The sequence below is a fragment of the Bos grunniens genome, chromosome 19 (assembly GCF_055505025.1).
Source record: "Bos grunniens cultivar Pamir isolate PY7600 chromosome 19, Bosgru_T2T1.0, whole genome shotgun sequence".
NCBI classification, from domain to species: domain Eukaryota; kingdom Metazoa; phylum Chordata; class Mammalia; order Artiodactyla; family Bovidae; genus Bos; species Bos grunniens.
Window position 1 is genome coordinate 39,554,187 of NC_141183.1, and position 26,461 is coordinate 39,580,647.

Below are 26,461 nucleotides of genomic sequence, written 5' to 3' on the forward strand. Positions count from 1 at the left end.
AGTCCTGGGTGTTCTTTGGAAAGACTAATGTTGAAGCTGAAACTCCAATACTCTGGCCACCTGATGCAAAGAGCTGACTCATTTGAAAAGACCCTGGTGCTGGCAAAGATTGAGGGCAGGAGGAGAAGGGGGTGACAGAGGATGAGATAGTTGGATGGCATCACCAACTGAACGGACATGAGTTTGGGTAAACTCCGTGAGTTGGTGCTGGACAGGGAGGCCTGGCGTGCTGCTGTTCATGGGGTTGCAAAGAGTTGGATACAACTAAGCAACTGAACTGAACTGACTGAACACCAGTGCAGACACCTGATACCACCTGGGCTCTGGGATCAGTCAATAGAACAGTTTCTAATTATCCAGGATGCTCCATGTACGACACATTCTTTGTACTGAAGTTTTTCCTTCAAATACTCTAGAATGCTGTCCTTTTCCTATCCTGTACAATAAAATTCCTGTGACAAATAGGATTCCCCATGAAGTTATAAGGTTCCTAAGAGCAGAGACTATGTCATATATGTCAAATAAATAGACAACCATATTTTCAACATGCTCATGGTTTTTCCACAAGGCCTTACAAAGTATCTAGCACACACAAATTGAAATTTAATTGCTGAATGATTAAATCAAAGGTTTTTATTCAGGAGAACGGGCATCACTGATCTTCTTAGAATTTGTCAAAGGCTCTCTGACAATTAGATTGATGAAAAGGGATCATTTTCCCAAAATATTAATCATCTCTGAATTTAGCATACCCAAGTATAAATACAGGTAATCCAATGTGGTGAATAAAGAATATACTAGACACAGTACTTCACTAAAAATTCTGGTTTCTTCTCTTCCCTTGCTAACAAAGGAGCTATGAGAGATGAAAACCAATCCTCTGTCCTGGATTTCTTCCTCCTAGGAGTTAGTAGTCATCAGAAACAAGAAGACTTCTTCTTCATCCTTTTCTTATTCATTTACCCCATCACATTGATTGGAAACCTGCTCATCATCTTGGCCATTTACTCTGACATTCGCCTCCACAACCCCATGTATTTTCTTCTTGCCAACCTCTCCTTCGTTGACATCTTCTTCTCCTCTGTAACCATCCCTAAGGCGCTGGCCAACCACCTCCTGGGCACCAAAGCCATCTCCTTTGGAGGATGCCTAACACAGATGTATTTCATGATTGCCTTGGCTAACACAGATAGTTACATCCTGGCTGCTATGGCCTTTGATCGCACTGTGGCCATCACCCGCCCACTTCACTACACAACAATCATGAGCCCACGGACTTGCGTCCTGCTAGTCATTGGGTCTTGGGTGATTGGAAATGGCAATGCCCTCCCCCACACTCTGCTCACAGCTAGCCTGTCCTTCTGTGGAAACCAGGAAGTGGCCAACTTCTACTGTGACATTGCCTCTTTGCTCAAGCTGTCCTGTTCTGACATCCACTTTAATGTGAAGATGATGTACCTGGGGGTTGGTGTTTTCTCCGTGCCATTACTATGCATCATCGTCTCTTATGTTCACGTCTTTTCCACAGTCTTACGTGTTCCATCCACCAAAGGTGTGCTCAAAGCCTTCTCCACCTGTGGCTCCCACCTCACTGTTGTTTCTCTGTATTATGGGACAGTCATGGGCATGTACTTCCGCCCTCTGACTAGTTACAGCCTAAAGGATGCAGTGATAACCGTGATGTACATCGCAGTGACTCCAATGCTAAATCCTTTCATCTATACTCTGAGAAATAGGGTCATGAAAGATGCCCTGGAAAAACTCTTCAGCAAGAGAACGTCCTCACATCCAAAATGAGCTCATACACTGAAGACTGCAGTCACCAATTAGGGTATACCTGCAGACCCATCCCCAACGTCATCCCCTCCAAAAAGCTGCCTATATCTTTCCTTCTGGAAATTCCTCCTCTCAGAAATCTTATAACAGTTATGAACCACATTACTCAAATCACCACTTTGTACGTTTTGTTTTGCTTTGGCAGGACTATTGGGTTCATGTCCCAGTTAAACAATTGACTGTGAGAGGACAAGTGAGAAAGACTGAGGTTCAGCCTCTACATCCACATGTAAAGAATAATAATACCTGCCCAGCCACTGTCATAAGGTACAAGGATCACTATGGCTCAGACTACAAAGGCTGTAAATCACTATTCAAGTGTCATTAGATTTTTTGATGATTATGCTAATTATTAGATTACTACATTTAATCACCTCTACTGTTTGCAAGCCTCTTAAGGCAGAAGCTGTCTTAACATATCACCATACCTTTCACAGTCTTGGTCATATAAATTGCATCCAATGAATGCTGGAGGAAAGCAAAATATATGACGCTGTTAGTCTCTAAACGTAATATAATCATGATTATATGTAATCATAGTGGATATTGCATCCATTATGTACCTCGAATGTCAAAAAGGATTCACTCTGGGAACAGAAATCATAACAGGTATGTTTAAATAAGAAGATTTACCTCGCACAAAATGGTTGATATCACTTCAATGTGGAATCTAAAAAAAATCATCCAAATGAACTTATTTACAAAACAGAACTAGAGTCACGGATGTAGAAAACAAACACGGTTAACAGAGGATAAGGAACGAGGGATAAACTGGGAGATTGGGACTGGCATACACATACTACTACATATACAATAGATAACCAGGGGCTTCCCTGGTGGTTCAGTGGTAAAGAATCCACTTGCCAATGCAGGAGATATGGGTTCAATCCCTGATCCAGGAAGATCTCACATGCTGCGGAACAGCTAAACCAGTGTGCCCTAACTATTGAGCCTGTGCTCTAGAGCTCGGAAGCCACAACTATTGAGCCCACATACCACAACTCCTGAAGACTGAGTGCTCTAAGCTCTGCAACAAGAGAAGCCCCTGCAATGAGAAGCCCACACACCGAAACTGGAGCGTGACATGCGCTGCAAGCAGAACAAAGCCCACACAGAAACAAAAGACCCAGCACGATCAAAGAAATCATTTTTTTTTAAAAACAGCTAACTATTAAGAACCTATTGTATAGCACAGTGAACTCTAGTCAGTACTCTATAATGGCCTATATGGAAAAAGAATCTTAAAAACAAAAAAAGTATGTATATGTAAAACTGATTCGTTTTGCTGAAACTAATACAACATTGTAAATCAACAATACTCCAATAGGTTCAGGATGGGGAACACATGTATACCTGTGGCGGATTCATTTCGATATATGGCAAAACCAATACAATATTGTAAAGTTAAAAAATAAAATAAAATTTAAAAAAAAAGAAAGAAATTTAAGAAGCACAATTGAGAAAGCTTTTCAGAAGAAATCATAAGACACTAATTCTAGGGAAAATATCAAACAGCGCAGATGGTGGATTATTATTATGAAAAGAGGCACAGTGAAATGCTTCCACTTGCCAGGCAAGTAGATTCAAGATTTTTCTTGTTCTCATTATTTACTTCAGTGTCTACCTTGCATGTCTAAAACTTTAATTTCTTTTTAAGTTAGATATGACAGTCTTTTCCTTCTCTACATGACCTCTAGTTGTCTGGCATTACTAGATTGAAATAATTTTGAACTTCACTTATAAAACTTTAAATGTATAATGAACATTTTTAACACTGCAAATTCAACTGCTTTGCTTCCACTTCTGACAATTTTTAAGCCTATAATTTCTGACCTCCAGGGGGACGTTTTACTTCTTTTTCTATAATATCTATTTCCTTTCTCCCTTCTTTCCTTTCTCCTTCCCTTCTTCTCTTTCCACTGTCTCCTTCCTCTTCCTCCTCTTTCATCTCTCTGATGGCTACTATTGGCAGACTTTATTTCAGAATATCCTTGATTAGAAACTATTTTTCAGACTGTTTCCTAAGTCTGTGCTTTTCAATCACTCTGAGATAAAAGCCAGACATTTATGTCCAAACCTCACTTGTTCCTTGGGTAGCTTGCTCAAATTTTCCTTTAAATTAATCTTACATTTCACATGTCCTAAAGCTGGGTAAAGCGTCTGCCTACAATGCAGTGAGACCCAGGTTCAATCCCTGGGTTGGGAAGATCCCTTGGAGAAGGAAATGGCAACCCACTCCAGTAGTCTTGCCTGGAAAATCCTATGAATGGAGAAGCGTGGTAGGCTACAGTCCATGGGGTTGCAAAGAGTCAGACACGACTGAGCCACTTCAAAGCTGAGTCCATTAGCACACTGATAAACAAATACTTCTCATACATTTCTTTTTTCTTTTTTTTTTATTTTTTATTTTTTTTACTTTACAATATTGTATTGGTTTTGCCATACATTTATTTTTTCATCTGTGTTTCAAAACAAACTTGATTAAATATAACTTGTGAGTATTAAGCTGACAAATGTTTTTCTCTTGAATCCTTCATTTGATTTATGGCTTTATCAACCATGCAGTCTTCCAAGCTGGAAAACTTTCTCATCTCTGTCCACTACATTGCTTGAATTGAGATTGTAATTGTGTCCTTTATCTCTATCTTATGGACCATAATGAAACCTTTACTATTGTTTGCTTGAATGCTATTCTTGAGTAATTGCTTGTCACTCATCTTGTATGTAAAAGTTAATTTATTCACTGCTTTATTATATTCCTCATAAAGCAAAATTGATATATTACTTTCTTATAATTTCTCTTGGCTCAGTAATAGTTAACTCTTAAATGTGCAATAAATATCTTCACTACTGGGCTCCTAACATTCACTCTAAATTAATATCCTCCTACTGTTCCCATTATACACCATTTTTGCCTCTCAAATGTCTCAAAAGTGAGAAATCATTATATCAAGAGCAAAGTTGTCTCAAATCATTTTTATGGCATCTCATTTATTTCTTTGTAATAGCATTTATTAAGTTTCATTATAATTTGTATGTTTTTATATCTCTCTATGATACTGGCCTGGAGGTTCTTAGAAATTTGGGAGCTATGTTTCTTGTATTTCTATTCTCAATGCCCAGAATATCCCTTGAAACATAGTCAACACTTATTAGATATGTATTAACTCAATTATTTGTTAATCGTATTAATTAAAATAATAAATTCTGATTATTAAAAAAAAAACAGCTAACTATTAAGAACCTATTGTATAGCACAGTGAACTCTAGTCAGTACTCTATAATGGCCTATATGGAAAAAGAATCTTAAAAAAGGAAAAGTATGTATATGTAAAACTGATTCGTTTTGCTGAAACTAATACAACATTGTAAATCAACTATACTCCAATAAAAAGTTAAATAAAAAATCAATAGCAAGTTTAAAAAAAGAAGATTTAATACAGGGAATTAGATTGTTGTTGTTTCGTTGCTAAGTCATGTCTGACTCTTTGCAACCCCATGAACTGCAGCACACCAGTCCTCCCTGTCCCTCATTATCTCCTGGAGATTGCCCAAGTTCATTTTCATTTAGTCAATGATCCTATCCAACTATCTCATCCTCCGCTGCCCTCTTCTCCTTTTGCCCTCAATCTTTCCTAGCATTAAAGTCTTTTCCCATGAGTCGGCTGTTTGCATCAGGTGACCAAAATATTGGAGCTTCTGCTTCAGCATTAGTCCTCCCAATGAGTATTCAGGGTTGATTTCCTTTAGGATTCACTGGTTTGATCTCCTTGCAGTCCAAGGGACTCTCAAGAGTCTTCTCCAAGGCCACAGTTTGAAAGCATCAATTCTTTGGTGCTCAGCCTTCTTTATGGTCCAACTATCACATCCGTACATGATACTGCAATTAGATATATAGTATTAATATATTAATATATCCTAAAAGAGACTAAAGATGAAAAAAGAAAATGCTGAGCTAACCAGAGTGAAAAATGCTGAGTAACCCAGAGTAAAAACTGCAAGAAGTTACAATATCTCAAGGGAGCAAAAGGCAAAAGGTGGTGTTACCAGAACACTGGCACTCAGAAGAAGGAAGACCACATATCTAATGCTCATATCTCCAAGAAGAGCTGTCAAATAATCCTCCTGGACAGATGAAGACAATTTCTGGATTGTCCTGAATACTGCTCATTTATTTTCTGAAATGTTGTCAATTCTGCCTAAAATGCCAAGTACAATCATGTAGTGTTCCTCATTCACTTCTGTTTGCTATTTCTATGTCAATTTCATTTTCATCTAAATTTATTTGTCTCATACTCTCTTATTTTAAAGGTCTTAAAATATTTTAAAATTAAAAAAAAATTTTTTTGTTCCCTTCTTTAGAGAACTTTCTAATACAATTTTTCATCCAAGTACTTAAGGTGTTTTTCCTCTTCTGTTATTCTGCAAATATATTGTATAGGTCATTTTTTAGTATCTTTAGAAGAGATTTAACAAAGTTTGGGATTTTATAACAGACAGTAAATTTTAGCCTCTGTGACAATCCACAGGATTTTCTCTTTAGCACATGGGAGGTAAGAGATTCCTTTTATAAGCTAAGGAAAGTTGTAGACACTTTACATAGAAACAGTTGTAATGTTTGAGGTTAAAACATGGTTTTCTTCATAGTTCTCTCTGATGCCATTACACAATTCCTTGCCCCTAGTGAGCCCTCAGAAAATAAAAAGTGGAATTAGTAAGATATTTTTAAAAGGACATAAAGAGAAAAAAATTACTAGGATGAAAATATTTATCATGAGATGTTATATTATCCACGTCTGTGAAGCCCAAGTCCTAGACAGTGGGCTGTGATCTGAGTAACAGTAACAACAGAGCAAATACGATGGCGTAACCTGAGACAACTCCAAGGGAAAATGTGATTCAGCAAATGTTTCAAGATCGGTAGAAGCTGAAGAAGATTTTGGAGAGTCATCCAACAGCTACGTGGCTAGTAGTAAAAGAGGTTGTTGATAGGAAGTATTATAGGAGGAAAAAAGTAGCACAGAGATAATAAAATAACAGCTAAAATTTGCTAAGTGCTAACCATATACCAGGCTCTGGTTTAAGGCCTTTTCAGATATCAGTTCATGTGATCCTCATAACAAATTTCTGAGAATGTTGCTGCTGCTGCTACTTTGTTATTTCAATTATACAGATGAGTGCATGCATGCTAAGTCGCTTCAATTGCGTCCAACTCTTTGCGACCCCATGGACTGTAGCCCTCCAGGTTCCTCTGTCCATGGGATTCTCTAGGCAAGAATACTGGAGTGGGGTGCCATGCCCTTCTCCAGATCTTCCCAACCCAGGGATTGAACCCATGTCTCTTATGTCTCCTGTATTGTCAGTCAGATTCTTAACCACAGCACCACCTGGGAAGCCCCACAGAAATGAGCAAGTACATTTAATAACTATGCAAAGTTACTTACAGCTCGAAAGAGGCAGAGCCTGGACTGAAACCCAGTCAGAGCTCAGAGCCTTCACCATGGTCCTCTACAGACTGCTACTACAGAAGGGGCTAAGATATAGCATCAGATCAGATCAGATCAGATCAGTCGCTCAGTCATGTCCAACTCTTTGCGACCCCATGAATCGCAGCACGCCAGGCCTCCCTGTCCATCACCAACTCCCGGAGTTCACTCAGACTCACGTCCATCGAGTCAGTGATGCCATCCAGCCATCTCATCTTCTGTCGTTCCCTTCTCCTCCTGCCCCCAATCCCTCCCAGCATCAGAGTCTTTTCCAATGAGTCAACTCTTCACATGACCACTAATCAGGGCTGTTACAAAGGTGATACATACATGAGGTGGACTAGATAACATCTAGAACCTTTTCTTCTCTAAGAATCGAAAAAATTCAGAGACTTACTATCAAAGCACAAGAAAAAGGAAAGTTTAATTTCCCTCATAGCCTCCCCTAAGACAAATCACAGATAAAAGATGAAATATAATTACTCTTCTTTGCACATTTAACATCAGAAAGGCTTCAGTGTAGCCTAGAATAAAGCCCAGGAGTTCAATTTTACCATACTCCTTGTATCCCAAGGGATGGTTCCAGTTTGTGCTAAAGCAGAGGACAAGGGTCCACATTTCAACAGAGAGGCCAGAATAGGTGAGCCCAAAGCCTGGACCCTGGAGACACTTTGGGAGACTGTTGCCCATCATTGCTTCTAGAAAAGAACTCTGACAAAATTACTCATGAGAATGACTGTATCCCCTCAAGGCACAGCATGTAATGAGTCTCAACAATTACTCTGACTTTGGCCCGAATTAAGACACGGGAGAGTCATGTTTCAAGAGACTTTATAACCTAGTGAACCACTCACCGTTTTCTCTATCATATAACCCATCATGCTTCCTTGAGGAGGAAACTAGAGTCCTCATCTTTAGCCCCCATCCAGGCCAACTCCTTCTGGCTCTTCTGCTCCACAGTGGAAAAACTCAGGGCTCCTCTTTTCAAATCATTCCAGTCCTGTGTCTTCTGCCTCAGAAACACAGGACCAGAGACCCTCCTCTAGGACATACTACTAACACATTCTCCAGCATGCCTGCCTCCAGAAAGGAAAGCTAACGGGTACTAACTGGACCCGCTGCCTGTAAACTCTCCATTCATGGAAGAGGAGTGAAGGCCACAGGACTAAGTCCCTTTTGGAAGCGTCTGAGCTGACTCCCCAGGTAGAAGCTGTGGATGTTGGAGAAGAAACTTTTTACGACAGTAATACCAGGGGATTAAATAGCCAGTAACTACACTACACACATAATCTCCTTTGACCCTCACAATCCCAGGAGAGGTAAGCAGAATTATTGCCATTTTACCAGATGAAAAAAATGGTGTTTTGAATTGTCTTCACAGATGTAGAGGCAGAACAGGGACCCAAACCTTGGCCTGAATTCAGAACCCAAGGTCTCCTGATTGGATGAAGAGAAAAAGGGGAAGGGAGGAGAGAGGAGAGAGGGGAGACAGAGAGAGGGAGAGAGACATTCCCCTTCTGACAATGGTTATTCCTGGGCCCTTATCCATGAAAACAGGGTGAGGAAGGGGTAGTTTTGATTTGGTTATGCCATTCCTCAGCTACTTCCTGAGATAATACTCTGTGTGTGTACATATGCATGCATGCAGACGAACCCACAAAAGCCTTTTGCCTCTGGGAATAGCTACAAACCTTGCACTCCCATATTCAACAGTGCATGTTAACAGACCCCTTAAGAAAAATAAGTTATTTCTCTGACAAAGCAACAATAGGTCAAAGCACTTAAGAGGGCATTTCTTTCACCTGAACCCCTAATACCACAGGGAAGAATTTGGCTTCTTCTGAAAAACTGTCTTCAGCATCTTCACACTCATGGGACAAGTATCTTAGAACATAAACACTCTCCAGGAAAATGGATTTCAGCAGCCCAGCATTTCCTGAAACTCTGACTCATGGTCTCTGTTCATAGCATTCATGCTGATGAACCTCCTGGCTCCTCTCCCGGGGACATATGGTTCTTTTATTTCTCCCTTCAAGATTTCAGCAGAAATCATCTCTCTCTGTGATCTGCGATGGCACCTTAGCATCTAACTCTGTCTTCTGTATTGAATACATGAATGAAATTCTTATACTTTTCACATTTTGTACTTTTTCCAAGTCTAACAAAGTAGCACATGCAATATAAAAATTAGTATTTGTTAACTCATTAAATCCTAGAGATGTGATGGTTCTGGGGTGGAGGAGGATGAGCACCTCTGATTCACAGATTGCTCAGTTTTTATTCATGAGTGTCCAGGGGTAATTCTTGATTAGTCCTACCAATCAATAAAGATATTTCCCCCCAAATATAGGTTATCTCCAGATTTAGTTAGCTCAGTTATAGAGACGGTTGGTCATGTGACTCAAAAACGGTGGGTAAGAAAGATCAATACACACAATAACCACACTAATAATTCTGGATTCCTCCCTCCTTTCCTGCTAAAGGATCCATGAGAGAAGACAACCAATCTTCTACCTTCAATTTCATCCTCCTGGGAGTTACTGGCCAGCAAAAACAGGAAGACTTCTTCTTCTTACTTTTCCTGTTCATTTACCCCACCACATTGATTGGAAACCTGCTCATCATCTTGGCCATTTGCTCTGACATTCGCCTCCACAACCCCATGTATTTTCTCCTTGCCAACCTCTCCTTTGTTGACATCTTCTTCTCCTCTGTAACTATCCCTAAGACGCTGGCCAACCACCTCCTGGGCAGCAAAGCCATCTCCTTTGGAGGATGCCTAACACAAATGTATTTTATGATTGCCTTGGGTAACACAGATAGTTACATCCTGGCTGCTATGGCCTATGATCGAGCTGTGGCCATCACCCGCCCACTTCACTACACAACAATCATGAGCCCACGGACTTGTGTCCTGCTAGTCATTGGGTCTTGGGTGGTTGGAAATGGCAATGCCCTCCCCCACACTCTGCTCACAGCTAGCCTGTCCTTCTGTGGAAACCAGGAAGTGGCCAACTTCTACTGTGACATTACCCCTTTGCTCAAGCTGTCCTGTTCTGACATCCACTTTAATGTGAAGATGATGTACCTGGGGGTTGGTGTTTTCTCCGTGCCATTACTATGCATCATCATCTCTTATGTTCGGGTCTTTTCCACAGTCTTACGGGTTCCATCCACCAAAGGTGTGCTCAAAGCCTTCTCCACCTGTGGCTCCCACCTCACCGTTGTTTCTCTGTATTATGGGACAGTCATGGGCATGTACTTCCACCCTCTGACTAGTTATAACCTAAAGGATGCAGTGATAACTGTGATGTACATAGCGGTGACCCCAATGTTAAATCCTTTCATCTATAGTCTGAGGAATCGGGACATGAAGGCTGCCCTGGGGAAACTCTTCAGCAGGAGAATTTTTTCACAACCAATGTGAGGTCATCCTGCATTGGAGACTGCCCTCAGAATTTAGGATGCACTTGGAAATCCATCCCCAATGTCATTCCTCTCCAAGAAGCTGTCTTTGATCTTTCCAGCTAGAAAGTCCTCTTTCAGAAATCTTATAACAATTTATGATAGATCACTTTGTACTCATCATTGTCCATTTAGCAGAGTGGAAGCCCAGGAATATTTGATTCTTATCCTAGCAAAGATACTGATTATCAGAGCAAATCTGAGAAGGTTTGAAGCTCAGCTTCTACATCTACATATTAGGAATAATAGAATCTGCCCCACCACTGTCACAGGTGTGAGGATCACAGAAGTCCATGGTTTGAAGGATATAAATCAGTATCTGAATGTCAGTTTTAATTGCACTATGATGTTAATCAGCCCTACTATGCTTTCAAATCTCTGAGGCAGGAGCTGATATATCACTGTACCTTTTACAACCTCGGTTATATAAAGTGTATCCAATAATTCTCGGTAAAAAGTAGGATGAACAAATGAAAATATCAGTCTCAGAATCATAATCTAATAATGATAGACATGGGGCTTCCCAGATGGCACTTGTGGTAAAGAACCTGCCTGCCAATGCAAGAGACATAAGAAATGCCAGTTCAATCCTTGGGTTGGGAAGACCCTCTGGAGGAGGGAATGACAACGCTCTCCAGTATTCTTGCCTGGAGTATCCCACAGACAGAGAAGCCTGGTGAACTACAGTCTATAGGGTAGGGTCACAAAGAGTCAGACATGACTGAAGAGACTTAGCACGTATGCACACAATGATAGACATAATCAGACTAGATACTATTTGTTGATGTTTAGTTGCTCAGTCGTGTCTGAACCTTTTGCAGCCCAGAGACTGTAGCCTGCCAGGCTCCTCTGTCTGTGGGATTTTCCAGGCAAGAATACTGGAGAGGGTTGCCATTTCCCTCTCCAGGGGATCTTCCCAACCTAGGGATTGAACCCACATCTCCTGCACTGGCAGCAGATTCTTTACCACTGAGCCACCAGAGACACTATTTATCCAACCTTTGAAATCTTTAAAGGAAATTATTTGAGTGGATATTTTTGTTCTTTCTGTATTGTTAATTAAACTAGACTGTTCCAAAAGAGTATAAGATTCTCTCTAAAATCTTACTAAAATGACACTCATCAATAGAGTCATTGCATCTAAAGGTAATAAATATTCTGGTTTAATTAATATAATAAAGTGCTGACTTAATTATAGCATGAAATAAAGTTACAGTGGCAAGAAAATTGAGTGCCAAATAATAAATGGAAAAAAAAAAAGAGAGAGCAGTATTGAAAATGATGTGACCATGTCTTTCCAGCATGACTTGGGAAGGATGAGGCTTCCATTCTGGATGACCAGCTCTCATCATGTAAGTAATATTCCTCAAAAACAGACAGTTAATTCAGCAGGTCAGCAAGTACCACTAAGGAACTCTACTCTCTATGATTTGATTCTGTTCATGATATAATTATAAAACTTTAAAAAATATTAATAACATACAAATGATTGTCCTCAAATATAGTATGTCCACACAGGATAATGTTTTAAATAGTTAGATTGAGTATCTCTTGGAACAATGTGCAAGTTGTTTTGTATCTACTATATTAACTGCCAGTAAACATATAAAATTATCATCTTCTGTAGATCATTCAGATCACCAAGAATTTGACCATGGGCATTGGATAATGACGTTATTCACCTTTCAATGCTTTCTGGGTCTCTAAAACACCAAGGATGAGATTTACCCCAATTATCTTCTTTTTAATCAAAAAAGATTTGATTACAAATACATATGAATCTGTGTGAATGAATGACTAAATCATGGAAGGAATGAAGGTATTTAATGTAGAGAATTTTCAAGATTGGTCAGTAAAAATATTACATAATCTTTTTACCTGTTATTCCCACACTAATGCGAAGATTTGTATCTTCAACACTTAGGGCAGACATCCAGTAACTGCTTAATAAATTTATATTAAATGAATAAATGATTACTGCAATATTATGTTTAAATAAAGAATGCAACAATTTTGATGACTGCATAATTTTGCTGTTATGGGTAAGTGGATGTAGACTCTTAGGAGAATCCCATACCACTTAATTGCCTCATCTTTCTCATGTTATTCTTCTGTTTGAATTAGACAAGGCAAGTTGATCTCCTCTACTAAATTCTCTACAACAATCATAAGAATCTATATGTATGTTTATAACTTTAAATGCAACTAAAAAACATTGCATCAACATGTCTAGTCACTGTCCTACCCAACTCCCTTTGATTTTGTTCAACATGCTTTGCTGGGGTAATGTTAACATTGCAATTTAAATTACTTCAAGTTCCAATGTCTTGAGATTGATTGTCCGGAAAAGACTGCATAGTAGATATGGCAATTCAGGCAAATTAGGGTCCATTCAGAAAACAAAAGTCACACTAGGTATTTTTGAACCAAGAAGATTTAAAATAAGGAATTAAATACACAGGTATATCTTGAAAGAGACTAAAGGAGAAAAAAGATGGATGCCAAGGTAACCCAAAAATTATTAACTCAGGAATTTAACTCTTGTATGGCTAGGGGAACAGAGGGGAAGGTAATGCTCTCAGAACCTAGGAGCACACAAGATGGAATGACCACATATCTGATGCTCAGATATCTGAGCGGAGGTACTGAACAGCTGCCACTTGGTCCTCCCCTGATGAGGTGACCAGAACTTTGGTTCCTAAGGGGTCTGAGTCCTCAATAGAACTGCTCTTTGCTTTTTTGGTTGACACAGCTGCTAGTAGTCTCTGCTACTGGGTATGTAAATACAAAAGGCATTCCAGACAGAGTTCTAGACAAATTGTGGCAGCAACACAATGTCCTTGGTAATTGGATTAGTCACTCCAACCGGTAGAGAAATCTCTTATTTTCTAGATGACCCACACAGACGTGCTACAATTTGGCTAGATCTTAGTAATATTTGCACCACACTGGTGGCTTAGACGGTAAAGTGGCAATCCACTCCAGCACTCTTGCCTGAAAAATCCCATGGATAGAGGAGCCTGATGGGCTACAGTCTATGCTGTCGCAGAGTCGGACACGACTGAGCGACTTCACTTTCACTTTAATAATATTTAAAAATATATATCCGCAAAGATTACTATCAATATCCTTCTATAAGATTATAAACAGTTAAAGAAATCAAATAATAAACTTTCTGGGAATAGACATATATGCGATAAAACTGTATTAAAAACAAAAGCAAGGCAAAGATAAGCATAGGATTCAAGATGGGAGGAAATTCAAGAGGGGAGAGTCAGGAGAATGCAACTGGGGGTACCACATAGTTAGATGGAAAGTGAAGTCGCTCAGTCGTGTCCGACTCTTTGTGACCCCATGGTCTGTAGCCCGCCAGTCTCCTCAGTCCATGGGATTTTCCAGGCAAGAGTAGTGGAGTGGGTTGCCATTTCCTTCTCCAGGGGATCTTCCCGACCCAGAGATCGAACCCGGGTCTCCCGCATTGCGGGCAGACGCTTTACCGTCTGAGCCACCAGAGAAGCCCTGGTTAGATGGAAGTTACTACTAAAATCCAAACTCTTCAGTTGCCAGGTGGTCCTAGGAAGATTTACAATGCTAGATAGATGGAAAACACAATCTGCATGAAGCAATGGTGAATGTTTTATTTAATTAAGATTGAATGGATAACAGTAAGAAAGCAGGGAGGAGTGGTGAGACTGAAGTTTAATTAGGCAGCTCCTAGAGCAACCTCGGAGAAGGTGATGGCACCCCACTCCAGTATTCTTGCCTGGAAAATCCCATGGACAGAGGTGGGCTGCGGTCCATGGGGTTGCTACAAGTCGGGCATGACTGAGCGATTTCACTTTCACTTTTCACTTTCCTGCATTGGAGAAGGAAATGGCAACCCACTCCAGTGTTCTTGCCTGGAGAATCCCAGGGACGGGGGAGCCTGATGGGCTGCCGTCTATGGGGTCACACAGAGTCGGACACGACTGAAGCGACTTAGCAGCAGCAGCAGAGCAACCTAAGGGCTTCTCTGGTGGCTCAGCGGGAGAGGGAGAGGGTGGGATGATTTGGGAGAATGGCATTGAAATATGTATAATATCATATATGAAACGAGTCGCCAGTCCAGGTTCGATGCACGATACTGGATGCTTGGAGCTGGTGCACTGGGACGACCCAGAGGGATGGTATGGGGAGGGAGGAAGGAGGAGGGTTCAGGATGGGGAACACATGTATAACTGTGGCGCATTCATTTCGATATATGGCAAAACCAATACAATATTGTAAAGTTAAAAAATAAAATAAAATTTAAAATTTTTTTAAAATGTAAAAAAAAAAAAAGAAAGAATATGCCTGCAGTGCAGGAGCCGCAGGAGATATAGATTCGACACCTGAGTTAGAATGATCCCCTGGAGGAGGACATGGCAACCTACTCCAGTACTCTTGCCTGGAGAATCTTGTGGACAGAGGAGCCTGAGGCGGGCTAGAGTCCACCAGGTCACAAAAGAGTCAGACACAACTAAAGCGACTTAGCATGCACACAGAGTAATCTAGAGGAGAGACAGTAAAGCCAAAGATAAAAGGTCTAGATGTAAAGGGCATGTGGAAATAAAGACAAAATGTGTACTTTTATGAAACTAGTAAGTAAGCAGATGTCTTCAAGACTTTGAGGTTGAGCCACTAAAAGGAAAATGATGCCTTTAATGAAAATAATTAACAAGGGAGCAATTTAAGAAAAATTAGTTCCATTTTGGGTGTATTTTCAAGGGTTCCTGTGGGACTTAAAAAAAACCATGGTAAGATCTACAAAGGAAATGCAAAACGTGCCATGCATGTTTAGAGAAAGTAGATATTTTATTAAATATTGAATATGCATATGTATATGGTCATGTGTATTTACCACATTACATATAGTATTGTCTCTTAATTTTCAAAATAGCCCTGGGACATAGATGGAAATAGTCCCCCTTTACAGATAGAAAAGTTGTATGTCTGAAAGTTGAAGTGACCTATTTACTAAGTGTTATTTATTTTTGGCTGTGCTGGGTCTTTGCAGGCTGTGCAGCCTTTTCTCCAGCTGCCCCCAGTGGGGCTACTCGCTGGTTGTGGTGCATGGCCTTCTCATCGTGGCGGCTTCTCCTGTTGTGGAGCAAGGGCTCTAGGTCACCCAGGCTTCAGTCGTTGCAGTTGTCAGGCTCTAAAGCACAGGCTCAGGAGTTGTGGCACACACGCTTAGTGGCTCTGCAGCAAGTGGGATCTCCCCAGGCAAGGGATAGAACTTGTGTCTCCTGTATTGGCAGGTGAATTCTTATCCACTGGACCACCAGGAAGCCCTAAATACCTTTTAATTAGTATGATGTTGCTCTAGAATCTGACTCCAGTTTCCTCATGCCTAATGCTCTTCTTTCAGAGAAGGCAATGGCACCCCACTCCAGTACTTTTGCCTGGAAAATCCCACGGATGGAGGAGCCTGGTAGGCTGCAGTCCATGGGGTCACTAGAGTCGGACACGACTGAGCGATTTCACTTTCACTTTTCACTTTCTTGCATTGGAGAAGGAAATGGCAACCCACTCCAGTGTTCTTGCCTGGAGAATCCCAGGGACGGGGGAGCCTGGTGGGCTTCCATCTATGGGGTCGCACAGAGTCGGACACGACTGAAGCGACTTAGCAGCAGCAGCAGCAATACTCTTCTTTAGACTCTACAGCTAACCCACAGAGGAGATATAAAATACTCCTCTTAGACAGAGTAACTGATGGTTGTGATTTTTAATATCTAGAATCTTTCTAATATCAAAGGTATTACATTTATCCTGTGTAGCTCCAGAGGACAGGTTTATGATTAATTCCACTTAACTAATATATATATATTGCAGTCTATTAGGTCCTATGCTGTGCCATGGGGTTTTCATCCAGGATGTCACCAAGCCATGTAAATTAAAACAGCAACGTGTGTTTTTATTTCAAATAACTGCAATTTTCAGCTCTAGAGTTTCTTTTTTTAAATTTATTTTTAATTGGAGGCAAATTGCTTTACAATTTTCTGTTGGTTTCTGCCACACAACAACGTGAATCAGCCATCAGCAGTTGGAGAATGTCTATTTCTTTTTTGTTTTATTTTAGTTTTTCTGCTGAGATTATAATTGCATTTATTGGTTGCCTATTTTCCTTCACTTCATGGAACATAGTTATAATAGCTGGTTTAAAATCCTTATGTGCTGAGGTGGAATCAAAACGGTAAAGTAAGAAGACCCTGAGCATACCTCCCCCCCAAAAAACACATCAAAACTACAAATACATATAGAATAACTCTTACCGATAATGACCTGAAGACTAGCAGAATGGCTCTTCTGCAACCAAGGCTGTACAGAAACCCACACGGAGTCTGGCAGGAGGAGAAGGGAAGCAATCTAGTCAAGACCCACTCCCATAACGAATGAACCATAGAAGCAGGGGACATGGGCTCAGTGATCCTCCGTGGGGATGGAGGGGTTCAAGCCACATATTAAGCAACCCAGACCTAGGATCCAACACCCAGAAGACAAGCCCACATATATGGCTTAAAAAACAAGAGGGGCTTATCAGAGGGCTATGAGAAACTGACACTGCTCTTAAAGAGCTTGTGCACAAATTTGGATATTCTCAATCCCAGTGAGGAGGCAGCAGATAGGAAACCTCTTGGTGCTCTGGCCAACCTGCCAGGAAGACTCCAGCACATCCCTCAGCCCACACCAGACTCCTGCTCCAGCACCGCTCCCGACTAAAGAGGCTACCATTGCCCATGCACGTGAGCATTCACCAGGGAAGGAGCAGAGCCAGGTCAGGACCCAGCCCTGCCTCTAGCCAGACAGAGAGTGCAATTGCCAGTGCATGCTGCACCGTGGAAAAAGTGGAGATGGTTCAGCAAGGCCCTGCCGCCAGCCAGCGTGGAGACCGCAGTTGTTAGCAGGCACATGCGCATGTGCAAGAAGCAGAACCAGCCCAGGTCCTGGCCGATCCTTGAGCAAGGGTGAAAACTGCCATAACAATAATGCACATGCATGCATGCACCAGGGATGGAGCAGAGACACCTCAGTGGTGCTGCTCCAACCCCTCTGCTCAACCCCACTATATCTGAAGTACCCACACCAGGGGAGAAAGCAGAAACCAGCACAGAACCACCCACATCTCTGTCTTCCCAGCTCTGTCCACTCAGCTGTGCTAGTTGCCATTCCTGCGTGGTCAATGGAGTCTGAGCATCAAAGACCACATGTTCCAAATCATATTACATCCCTTATTAAAGGATCAGTTTACTAATTAACTTTTGCCCATGGTAGAAAAAAATTAAAGCAGATTTTTCAGCATAGAATTATGTGGTTATTTTATTCAATACAATGGAATAATGTGTTTAAACCATTAAATTACTGATTTAAGGGTGTATCATGCCAGCACTTCCAGCACACACATGAACTGGTTGTCCATTTTTCTAAAGAGACTCCAGTTAAGTTAGTCGCTTGTTCATGTCTGACTTTTTGCAACCCATGGACTGTAGCCCACTAGGTTCCTCTGTCCGTGGGATTCTCCAGGCAAGAATACTGGACTGGGCTGACATTCCCTTCTCCAGGGGATCTTCCACACTCAGGGATCAAACCCGAGTTTCCTGCATTGCAGGCAGATCCTTTTACCATCTGAACCACGAGGGAAGCTCCACTTTCTAAAGAGACTCCCAGAATAACCCATATTCCCAGGTCACCCATGTTTGGTGTTGCTTTATTCTCTGTGTCCTTAATTAGGTGAACTTGGAGAAGATGGACTAGGAAGTGACCATTTCTAAAAGAAAGAAGAGATGTCACTTGCTGGGTGTCATTTCAGCTTCCATGTGCCCCATAGATCTGCTTATGCAACTTACGCATGAACAGGCTGCTGGTTACCTGCCATGATAAGGCATCCCAGCTTCTCACCCCTGGTCTCTCCAGCACAAAAGAGGGATAAATAGAACAAGTGAGTCGACACCAACTTAGCCTCACCTGGACTAGAATGATCAAGTCTAGAAGACAAGATAGTAAGGTACTCTCTGAGTCGAGAGTGGTTCAACTCATCTGGCCTTTTTCATGGTGCAGGAGGCCTCTGTCGGCACCTCCAGGAAAGGTTACAGAAAAAAATCACAACAGTAAACATACTTGGTTTCTTTGCCAGCGAAAGGAATGTTAGGATCCTGTTGGGCCCACAGAGGTGTCACAGACAGATCCCTCATGCTTTAGCACCCCCCCCTCTCTTTTTTATTCTGCCTGTACCACACAGCACATGGGGTCCCAGTTCCCCAACCAGGGATGAGATGGAACCCTTGGCCCCTGCGTTAGAAGCTTGGCGTCTTAACTCCTGGACCACCAGGGAAGTCCTGCCTCAGCCTCTCTTGAACCAGTATACAGCAGGGACACATCAGTGGGTTCTCAGTTCTCGTGGCTTCTCAGAACCACACAGAATTAATTAACTTCAGTTTAACAGATCTTGAGATCAATATAACCTACAGCTAAGAATGTGAAAGTCGCTCAGTCGTGTCCAACTCTTTGCAACCACATGGACTATACAGTCCACGGAATTCTCCAGGCCAGAATACTGGAGTGGGTAGCCTTTCCCTTCTCCAGGGGATCTTCCCAACCCAGGAATCGAACCCAGGTCTCTCGCATTTCAGGCAGATTCTTTACCAGCTGAGCCACAAGGGAAGCCCACAGACCATAATATGTTCCTGCAATTTCATCATCGTCCCTGGAGTATGAAATTGCAAGAACACATTTCTCGTGGGGCAAACATGAGCAGAAAATTCTGAAATAAATAGAAAAGGGATGCTCTGATGCTATGTGCTTCTTAGGCTCTATGTGGTATTCTGTGAATGCAGATTTCTGGGATGTCATATACTGGTATGATTATAACCTCAACCCAGAGCTATTGTCTTTCATTCTCAGAACGGACAAAAATTAAAAGTTCTCTAATACTGTGAGACCAAAGAGAAAATTTGAGCAGATGAAGCAATAGCAACAATCATTATTTAACACACCCAGAGCATGAAGCAAATTTCCTCTTCTGCCTTTAAAAGCAGTTTTTGTCGTCTTCTGATGATCCACTGTAGGAGAGATGCGTGTGAAGCAAATAGAAGCCTGCCAGTAACACCCTCAGTGATTGGCAACAACAGCCAGGTAAGGATTAGAAAAGAAAGATACACGACTCCATGTTGCTCCTTTTTTCTCCCCCTTTCTCCTCTGTCTGTCCTACCCTATGGTCATTTGGGAACTTATCTCTCACAAACAGTCCTGAAACAACAATGATATGCTGCTTTAGTGGACAAAAGGGGCAGACACCTGGGTCCTTAATCTTACAAGCTGAAAGTCATCATGCTATAAGAACAAAGCACGGGAATTAATGGCAACTTCTCTCCACAAATAATTCAAGATGATCCTGTTAACCTCCAGCCTCTGCAGGAAACACACATGTACCCACCCACACATATGCACAAACACACAAACATACACACTCATGCTCACACACCACATTAAGGCATTAAAAGGACATGGCTCCAGTAAGACAAGTTTCTCTGCTATTCATGGAATCTCCATCAAAGAGTGGCTGCATATATACTGCATTGTCTCCATTTTATAGATTTTTATGGTTTGCTTTAGGGGAAATTAATTTATTAATTGATTTATTTTTCAGTTAATTAATTTTAATTAATTAAATTTTCAGTAAGTGGTATGGTCACTGAGTGGTTCAAACCTCAAAATATGCTAAAATATACACATGAAAGGGTTTCCCTGGTGGCTCAGATGGTAAAGACTCCACCTGCAATGCAGGAGACCCAGGTTCAATTCCTGAGTCAGGAAGATCCCTGGAGAATGGAATGGCAACCCATTCTAGTATTCTTGCCTGGAGAACCCCTTGGACAGAGGAGCCTGGAGGGCTATAATCCATGGGGTCGCAAAGAGTCGGACACGACTGAGTGACTAACACACACACATGAACAGTTCCTCCCTCCCCTGTGTCTTATTCATGCAATTCCCAGACCTCCAGCAAGTACTTACTCTTATTGGTGTCTTGTTTATTCTTCTAGAGACTTTTAACAAACATACTAGTCAACCATTTACTACTGCTTATTTATTATCTATTTACATATTATTTCTAGAAGTGGGATGAAACTATTTATATTTGGAACCACAATGAGAATGAGTTTGAGGTGTGTCCTAATCACTCTAATCCTCCCCCCACCACCACCCAATTCTCTCAGTTTTTAACCTTATATCTTTTACTCCACTCCTCCCTGGATGCTTCTCTTTTTTTATATACTTTAAAAATTTTTTATGATTTATTTTCGACTGCTCTGAGTCTTCGTTGCTGCACATGGGCTTTCTCTAGTTGCAGTGTGGGGACTTCTCATTACAGTGGCTTCTCTTGCTAGGGAGCATGGGTTCCAGGGTGTTCGGGCTCAGTAGCTGTGGCATGTGGGCTTAGCTGCTTCCCACATTAAGGTTGGAACCCATATCCCCTGTACCAGCAAGTGATTTCTAACCACCAGCCCACCAAGGAAGTCCTCCCCGGATGTTTCTTTCCTTATCGATGGGGAACCTGGACTCTTTAAATTTCATTTTCATTCTCAAACTTGAACCTGAGTCCAGAAGGCATTCAAGTTAAATTCACCAAGAGTGCCTTTGCTTTGTTTGACATCTTTATATCTCTGTAACCATAATGTTTCCTACATATTCCTATGGCCAGTACTTTATTTAATCACAGCTAAGGATGAAACCAGTAACAGAAAGGTTCAGGCTGCTCCCTATGACTGATATTATCTCTCTACAATCTCCCTTTCCATTCTTTCTACTCTTTGGTGTTTATTTATTCACATTATGGGTACTTACTAAGTACCTATGTTGTACTAGGCTCAGGACTAATGTTAGAGTCTAAAGAGGAACAAGATAGACATCTCTGCCTACTCTCAGTGGTGCTCACAGTAGAATGAAAGACAGAGAGAGGTAAATAGATGGTCACAATCCAGAGCGACACATGCTGTGATGGGGGAGGCACCGGGCCAGGAGGGACTCGGTGAGCCTGAGTTTTTTGTGTGAGGGTAAGGAGGGAAGATTTCCTGGTGGCTGAATTGGTAAAGAATCTGCCTGTAATGCAGGAGATGCAAGCCTGATCCCTGGGTTGGGAAGAGCCCCTGGAGAAGGAAATGGCAACCCACTCCAGTATTCTTGCCTGGAAAATTCCATGGACAGAGGAGTCTGGTGGGTTACAGTCCATGGGGTCGCAAGAGTCAGACACAACTTAGCAACTAAACCACCCACCCAAGGAGGGAAAGCTTCCTAGTAGAACTAACATTTAAGCCGAGATCTGAAGTTTGGCATGTCTGATGAATGAGAGCGAGAAGACTATTCCAGCCCAAGAAAATAAGATGGGCAAAAGTCCAAAGTGAGACTGCATCTGGGTCTTTTAAAAAATTCAAAGTATAATTGGTACATAAGACGTGGAGTGCAGGAGGGAGGTTCATGATAACTGGAAACATCTATAATAAATACCAGTGGACTCAAGGGACTTCAGGCCATGTTAACAAGTTTAGAGTCTATCCTGAGAGTAAAGAGGAGCCCCTGAAGGATTTCTCAGCTGGAGCAATAAAATCAGCTATGATGTGTTGAAAGCTCATTCTTTCTGTTGTGAGAACAGATGGCTGGTGGGTTTGCCTGGAGGCAAGGAGAACAACTGCCAAAATCTAAATAACAAATGTTACTGTCCTCGATGATGGTAGTGGCAGCTGGGCCTGAGGGAAGTGCGTAAATAGAGATAAATAGGTAAATTTCAGCTATATTGAGAAAATAAAATTACCACGATTTGATGGTACCTGAATGCAGACAGGGAGGAAGGAAAATGGGTCAGTAATGATACCCAGGTTTCTGGCCAAATGAGCTGTGTGGATAGTGGTGATAATGATTTCAGTATTGTTGTTTAGTCGCTTTCAGTATTAGATGTGCTTTTTTACCAATTCCCAAACCCGTTCTCCAGCAGCTATTCTTTTTGAAGCACTGGGAAAATATGTTAAATACTTTTCTGACTCGTGAAATCCCAGGATGGATTATCATAATGTCCACACGAATACCATAAGAGTTAAGCAAACTAACATGTCCAGCCTACTCCCCCAGATATATGTACTGGATTGAAAAGTGAAAGTGTTAGTCATTCAGTCATGTCCATCTTTGCAAACCCATGGACTGTAGCCAGCCAGGCTCCTCTGTCCATGGAATTCTCCAGGCAAGAATACAGGATTGGATTGCCATGCCCTTCTCCAAGGGTCGATCTCAACCCACGGATCGAACCAGGGTCTCTGTCTGCATTGCGGGCAGATTCATTACTGTCTGAGCCACCAGGAAAGCCCATATTGGATTAACACTTATATAATAAAGTTTTTTCAAAAACCTCTTCTCCCACTGCAGACACATCTTCAGTTTTCCATGGCACCAAGCACAAGCATTTGCAAATGGTCAGCTGAACTAGATGAAACTGGTATTTCTGCAGGTGGCATCACCAATTCAATGGACATGAACTTGGACAAACTCTGGGAGACAGTGAGGGATAGGGAGGCCCGGCAGGCTACGGTCCATGGGGTAGCACAGAGTCAGGCACAACTTGGTGATTGAACAACAAGCAGTTAAATATTGGAGATTTTATATGATTCAACCCCACCCTAGAATATCAACGCTGGAATATCTCATAATTTTCAGAGCTCACAATCCAGGGCTTACCAATCTCATTCAATTAACTCTACTTTCTGCTTACAGACAAATGGAATGGGAAAACCTGACCAGTGTCTCAGAATTTTTCCTTCTGGGACTCTCCCAACAGCCAGAGCAGCAGTGGCCCCTCTTTGGTCTGTTCCTGTCCATGTACCTGGTCACAGTGACGGGGAACCTCCTCATCATTCTGGCCATCACTGTCGATGCTCAACTCCACACTCCCATGTTCTTCTTCCGGGCCAACCTCTCCCTCACTGATACCTGCTTTGTTTCTACCACAGTCCCCAAGACGCTGGCAAATATATGGGCCCAGAATCAGGTCATCTCCTACACAGGGTGTCTATCACAACTGTATCTTTTCTTGATGTTTGGGATGCTGGAGGCATCCCTCTTGGCTGTCATGGCCTATGACCGCTACGTGGCCATATGCTACCCACTCCATTACATCATGGTCATGAGCCCTGGCCTCTGTGTCTTCCTAGTGTCTGCATCCTGGGTCACGAACGCCCTCCACTCCCTCCTACACACACTCTTGATGAGCAGCCTGTCCTTCTGTGCAGACCAAGAGATTGCACACTTCTTCTGTGACATCAACCCCCTTCTGAGTCTGTCCTGCACAGACCCCTTCATCAATGAACTGGTAATCTTCACTGTAGGGCGTCTTATGGGTCTGGTTTGTGTACTTTGCCTGGTTATCTCTTATGCATACATTTTCTCGACAATCCTGAAGATCCCCTCAGCTCAGGGGAAGCGGAAAGCCTTTTCCACCTGCAGCTCTCACCTCTCTGTGGTCTCTCTATACTTTGGGAGTTCCTTTTGTGTTTACTTCAGCCCCCTCTCCAGCCACTCGGCACAGAAGGGTGCAGTTGCATCAGTGATGTACACGGTGGTAACCCCGATGCTAAATCCCTTTATCTATAGTTTGAGGAACAGAGACATCAAGTATTCCCTGAAAAAGCTAATGTGGGCTAGGAAAATTCAGTCCTTTTAGTGGGAATGACTTCACATCTGAGGGTTCCTACCCAATTACATTCACCACAATTAAGCAGGGAAGAATGAGAAAGGGAGAAAAAGTGGGGAATCTCACTTCTAAGACCTGTGATCTGAAATTGAAATATTCATGCCTAAGCTACAGGAAACATTAGAACAAACCCATTATCAGGGCAATATCATCAGCTTAAGTTCTTACGATCATAATGTTCTAGAATTATAGCCATCCAGTTGTATGATATCATAAAGGATGTGCTTGAATCTTTTGAAACCACATGAGATAGTGCACGGCCAAAATAAGGGAATATTTGGTTGTACTAGTGTATGTAGCCAAGAATAAACTCCAGGAAAATATAACTTTTTCCTGCCATCACTGGGACCTTGGTGACTTGGACCCCTACCAATAGCATTTTAACTCTGAGACTCCCCGTGTCTGTGACACCCCTAGGCTGAAAGAACAGACACTGGGACTGGGAAGGGTCTGATGGGATGGAATCTTTAGCTAGACCTACTACAACATTTTACCAGGCATCCAAATCCCCATCTCTCCTAACACCTTAAATTTCACTTGAAAACTTCATTTTTATCTTTGGGGAAAATTTTGCAAGTCAATTTCACCCTTGCATCACTTGGCATAATGCCTGGCACCATTAAGATGTGTTAAATCCCACTGGCATAGTTGCAATCATAACGTTAGGGATCAGGAAAGAATGATTTTATGACTATTTCAAATCTCTCACCTGAATGATTGAAACCCCTCCTAGATATTCTCCAGTCCCCAGTTTCTCCTCACTCCATCCATTCTGTACACCACAGTCAGATGAATCTTCATAGAATATGATTATACCATCACAACCCTATTAGAAAACTCAAATGGTTTTATGCTGCCTACAGAATAAAGTTCAAATGATTTACCCAAGCATTAGGTCTACCATCACCAGTTCATAACTTATATGACCCACAGAGGGCCCACTCTGTTCTGTATTCAACTCAAGCCAGTATCTGCATTATGCTGATTGTTATTGATGGTTACCAAAAAGCTAAGTCAGTAAACATTGGAGCAAATATACATGCAGTAAGGTGCCCCAAGACCAGTTAGATTCTATAAGAAAATGAAAAGTTACTACAGGGTGATATTTTTCATTCTCTTTAGGTACCTGGCTGTAAGCGTCCATAACATAGATCGTGATTTCTGTTGATAATATCTTTTCCAGTGGAAGTCAGTTGTTGATAGCTTGTGCGTGCATGCTAAGTCACTTCAGTCATGTCCGACTCCTTGTGACCCTATGGACTGTAGCCCACCTGGCTCCTCTGTCCATGGGATTCTCCAGGCAAGAATACTGAAATGGGTAGCCATTCCCTTCTCCAGGGGGTCTTCCTGACCCAAGGATCGAACCCGTGTCCCTTACATCTCCTGCACTGGCAGGCGGGTTCTTTACCACTAGCACTGCCTGGGAAGCCCCTGTTGATAGCTCACCTACTCCCAATTCACCTGAGAGTAAGTTCCCACACTATCTTCTGTCAATAAAATATAGTATAGCAAAGTGGTAGACAGCACTAGCTCCAGAGTTAGACAAGCAAGTTCAAAGCTTAGTTTTGCCACTTGTAAGCTGTGTGACTCTAGGAAGTTCCTTAACCTTTCAGAGCAAGTATAACTTACCTCGTTGTGTTGTCAGGAAGTTTGAATGTGGTACTGTCTGTAAAGCATGGTTTGTAATGAATTAGATATGAATGCAACCATGTACTTCCTAGAATATAGTTATATTTTCAATAAATGTTAGCTATTGTAGTAGTAGTTCTTGTTAAAATGAAAGGTGAGCAAGCATCAGATTATGTGAATTCACTCTCAAGCACTGCTGCTAAGGACTGCCTATGGCCTGCACTGTGAAACCAGAAGGCATCCTATCATTATTGTGGAGAACATCGTGGGATTTAATGCAGGATTTCTCACTTAC

General features: G+C 41.8%; 3 protein-coding genes across 3 annotated transcripts; all 3 read left to right on the forward strand.

The window, feature by feature from the left end:
- Positions 1–858: 858 nt before the first annotated feature.
- Positions 859–1,846, forward strand: LOC147352314 (olfactory receptor 1A1-like). Its single transcript, XM_086360996.1, has one exon. The coding sequence runs from the start codon at positions 859–861 to the stop codon at positions 1,795–1,797; it is 939 nt and encodes a 312-aa protein (XP_086217122.1). The 3' UTR covers positions 1,798–1,846.
- Positions 1,847–9,810: 7,964 nt separating this feature from the next.
- LOC147352315 (olfactory receptor 1A1) lies at positions 9,811–10,749 on the forward strand. The gene has a single exon (XM_086360998.1). It carries the CDS (start codon positions 9,811–9,813, stop codon positions 10,747–10,749), a length of 939 nt encoding a protein of 312 aa, XP_086217124.1.
- A 12,702-nt stretch (positions 10,750–23,451) lies between these two features.
- On the forward strand, positions 23,452–24,507 carry LOC147352316 (olfactory receptor 1G1-like). The gene has a single exon (XM_086359662.1). The coding sequence runs from the start codon at positions 23,452–23,454 to the stop codon at positions 24,505–24,507; it is 1,056 nt and encodes a 351-aa protein (XP_086215788.1).
- Positions 24,508–26,461: the final 1,954 nt, after the last annotated feature.

Excerpts from the sequence above, each read along its gene's own strand:
- LOC147352314 (XM_086360996.1), top strand. The coding sequence starts at position 859 with ATGAGAGATGAAAACCAATCCTCTGTCCTGGATTTCTTCCTCCTAGGA.
- LOC147352315 (XM_086360998.1), top strand. The coding sequence starts at position 9,811 with ATGAGAGAAGACAACCAATCTTCTACCTTCAATTTCATCCTCCTGGGA.
- LOC147352316 (XM_086359662.1), top strand. The coding sequence starts at position 23,452 with ATGATTCAACCCCACCCTAGAATATCAACGCTGGAATATCTCATAATT.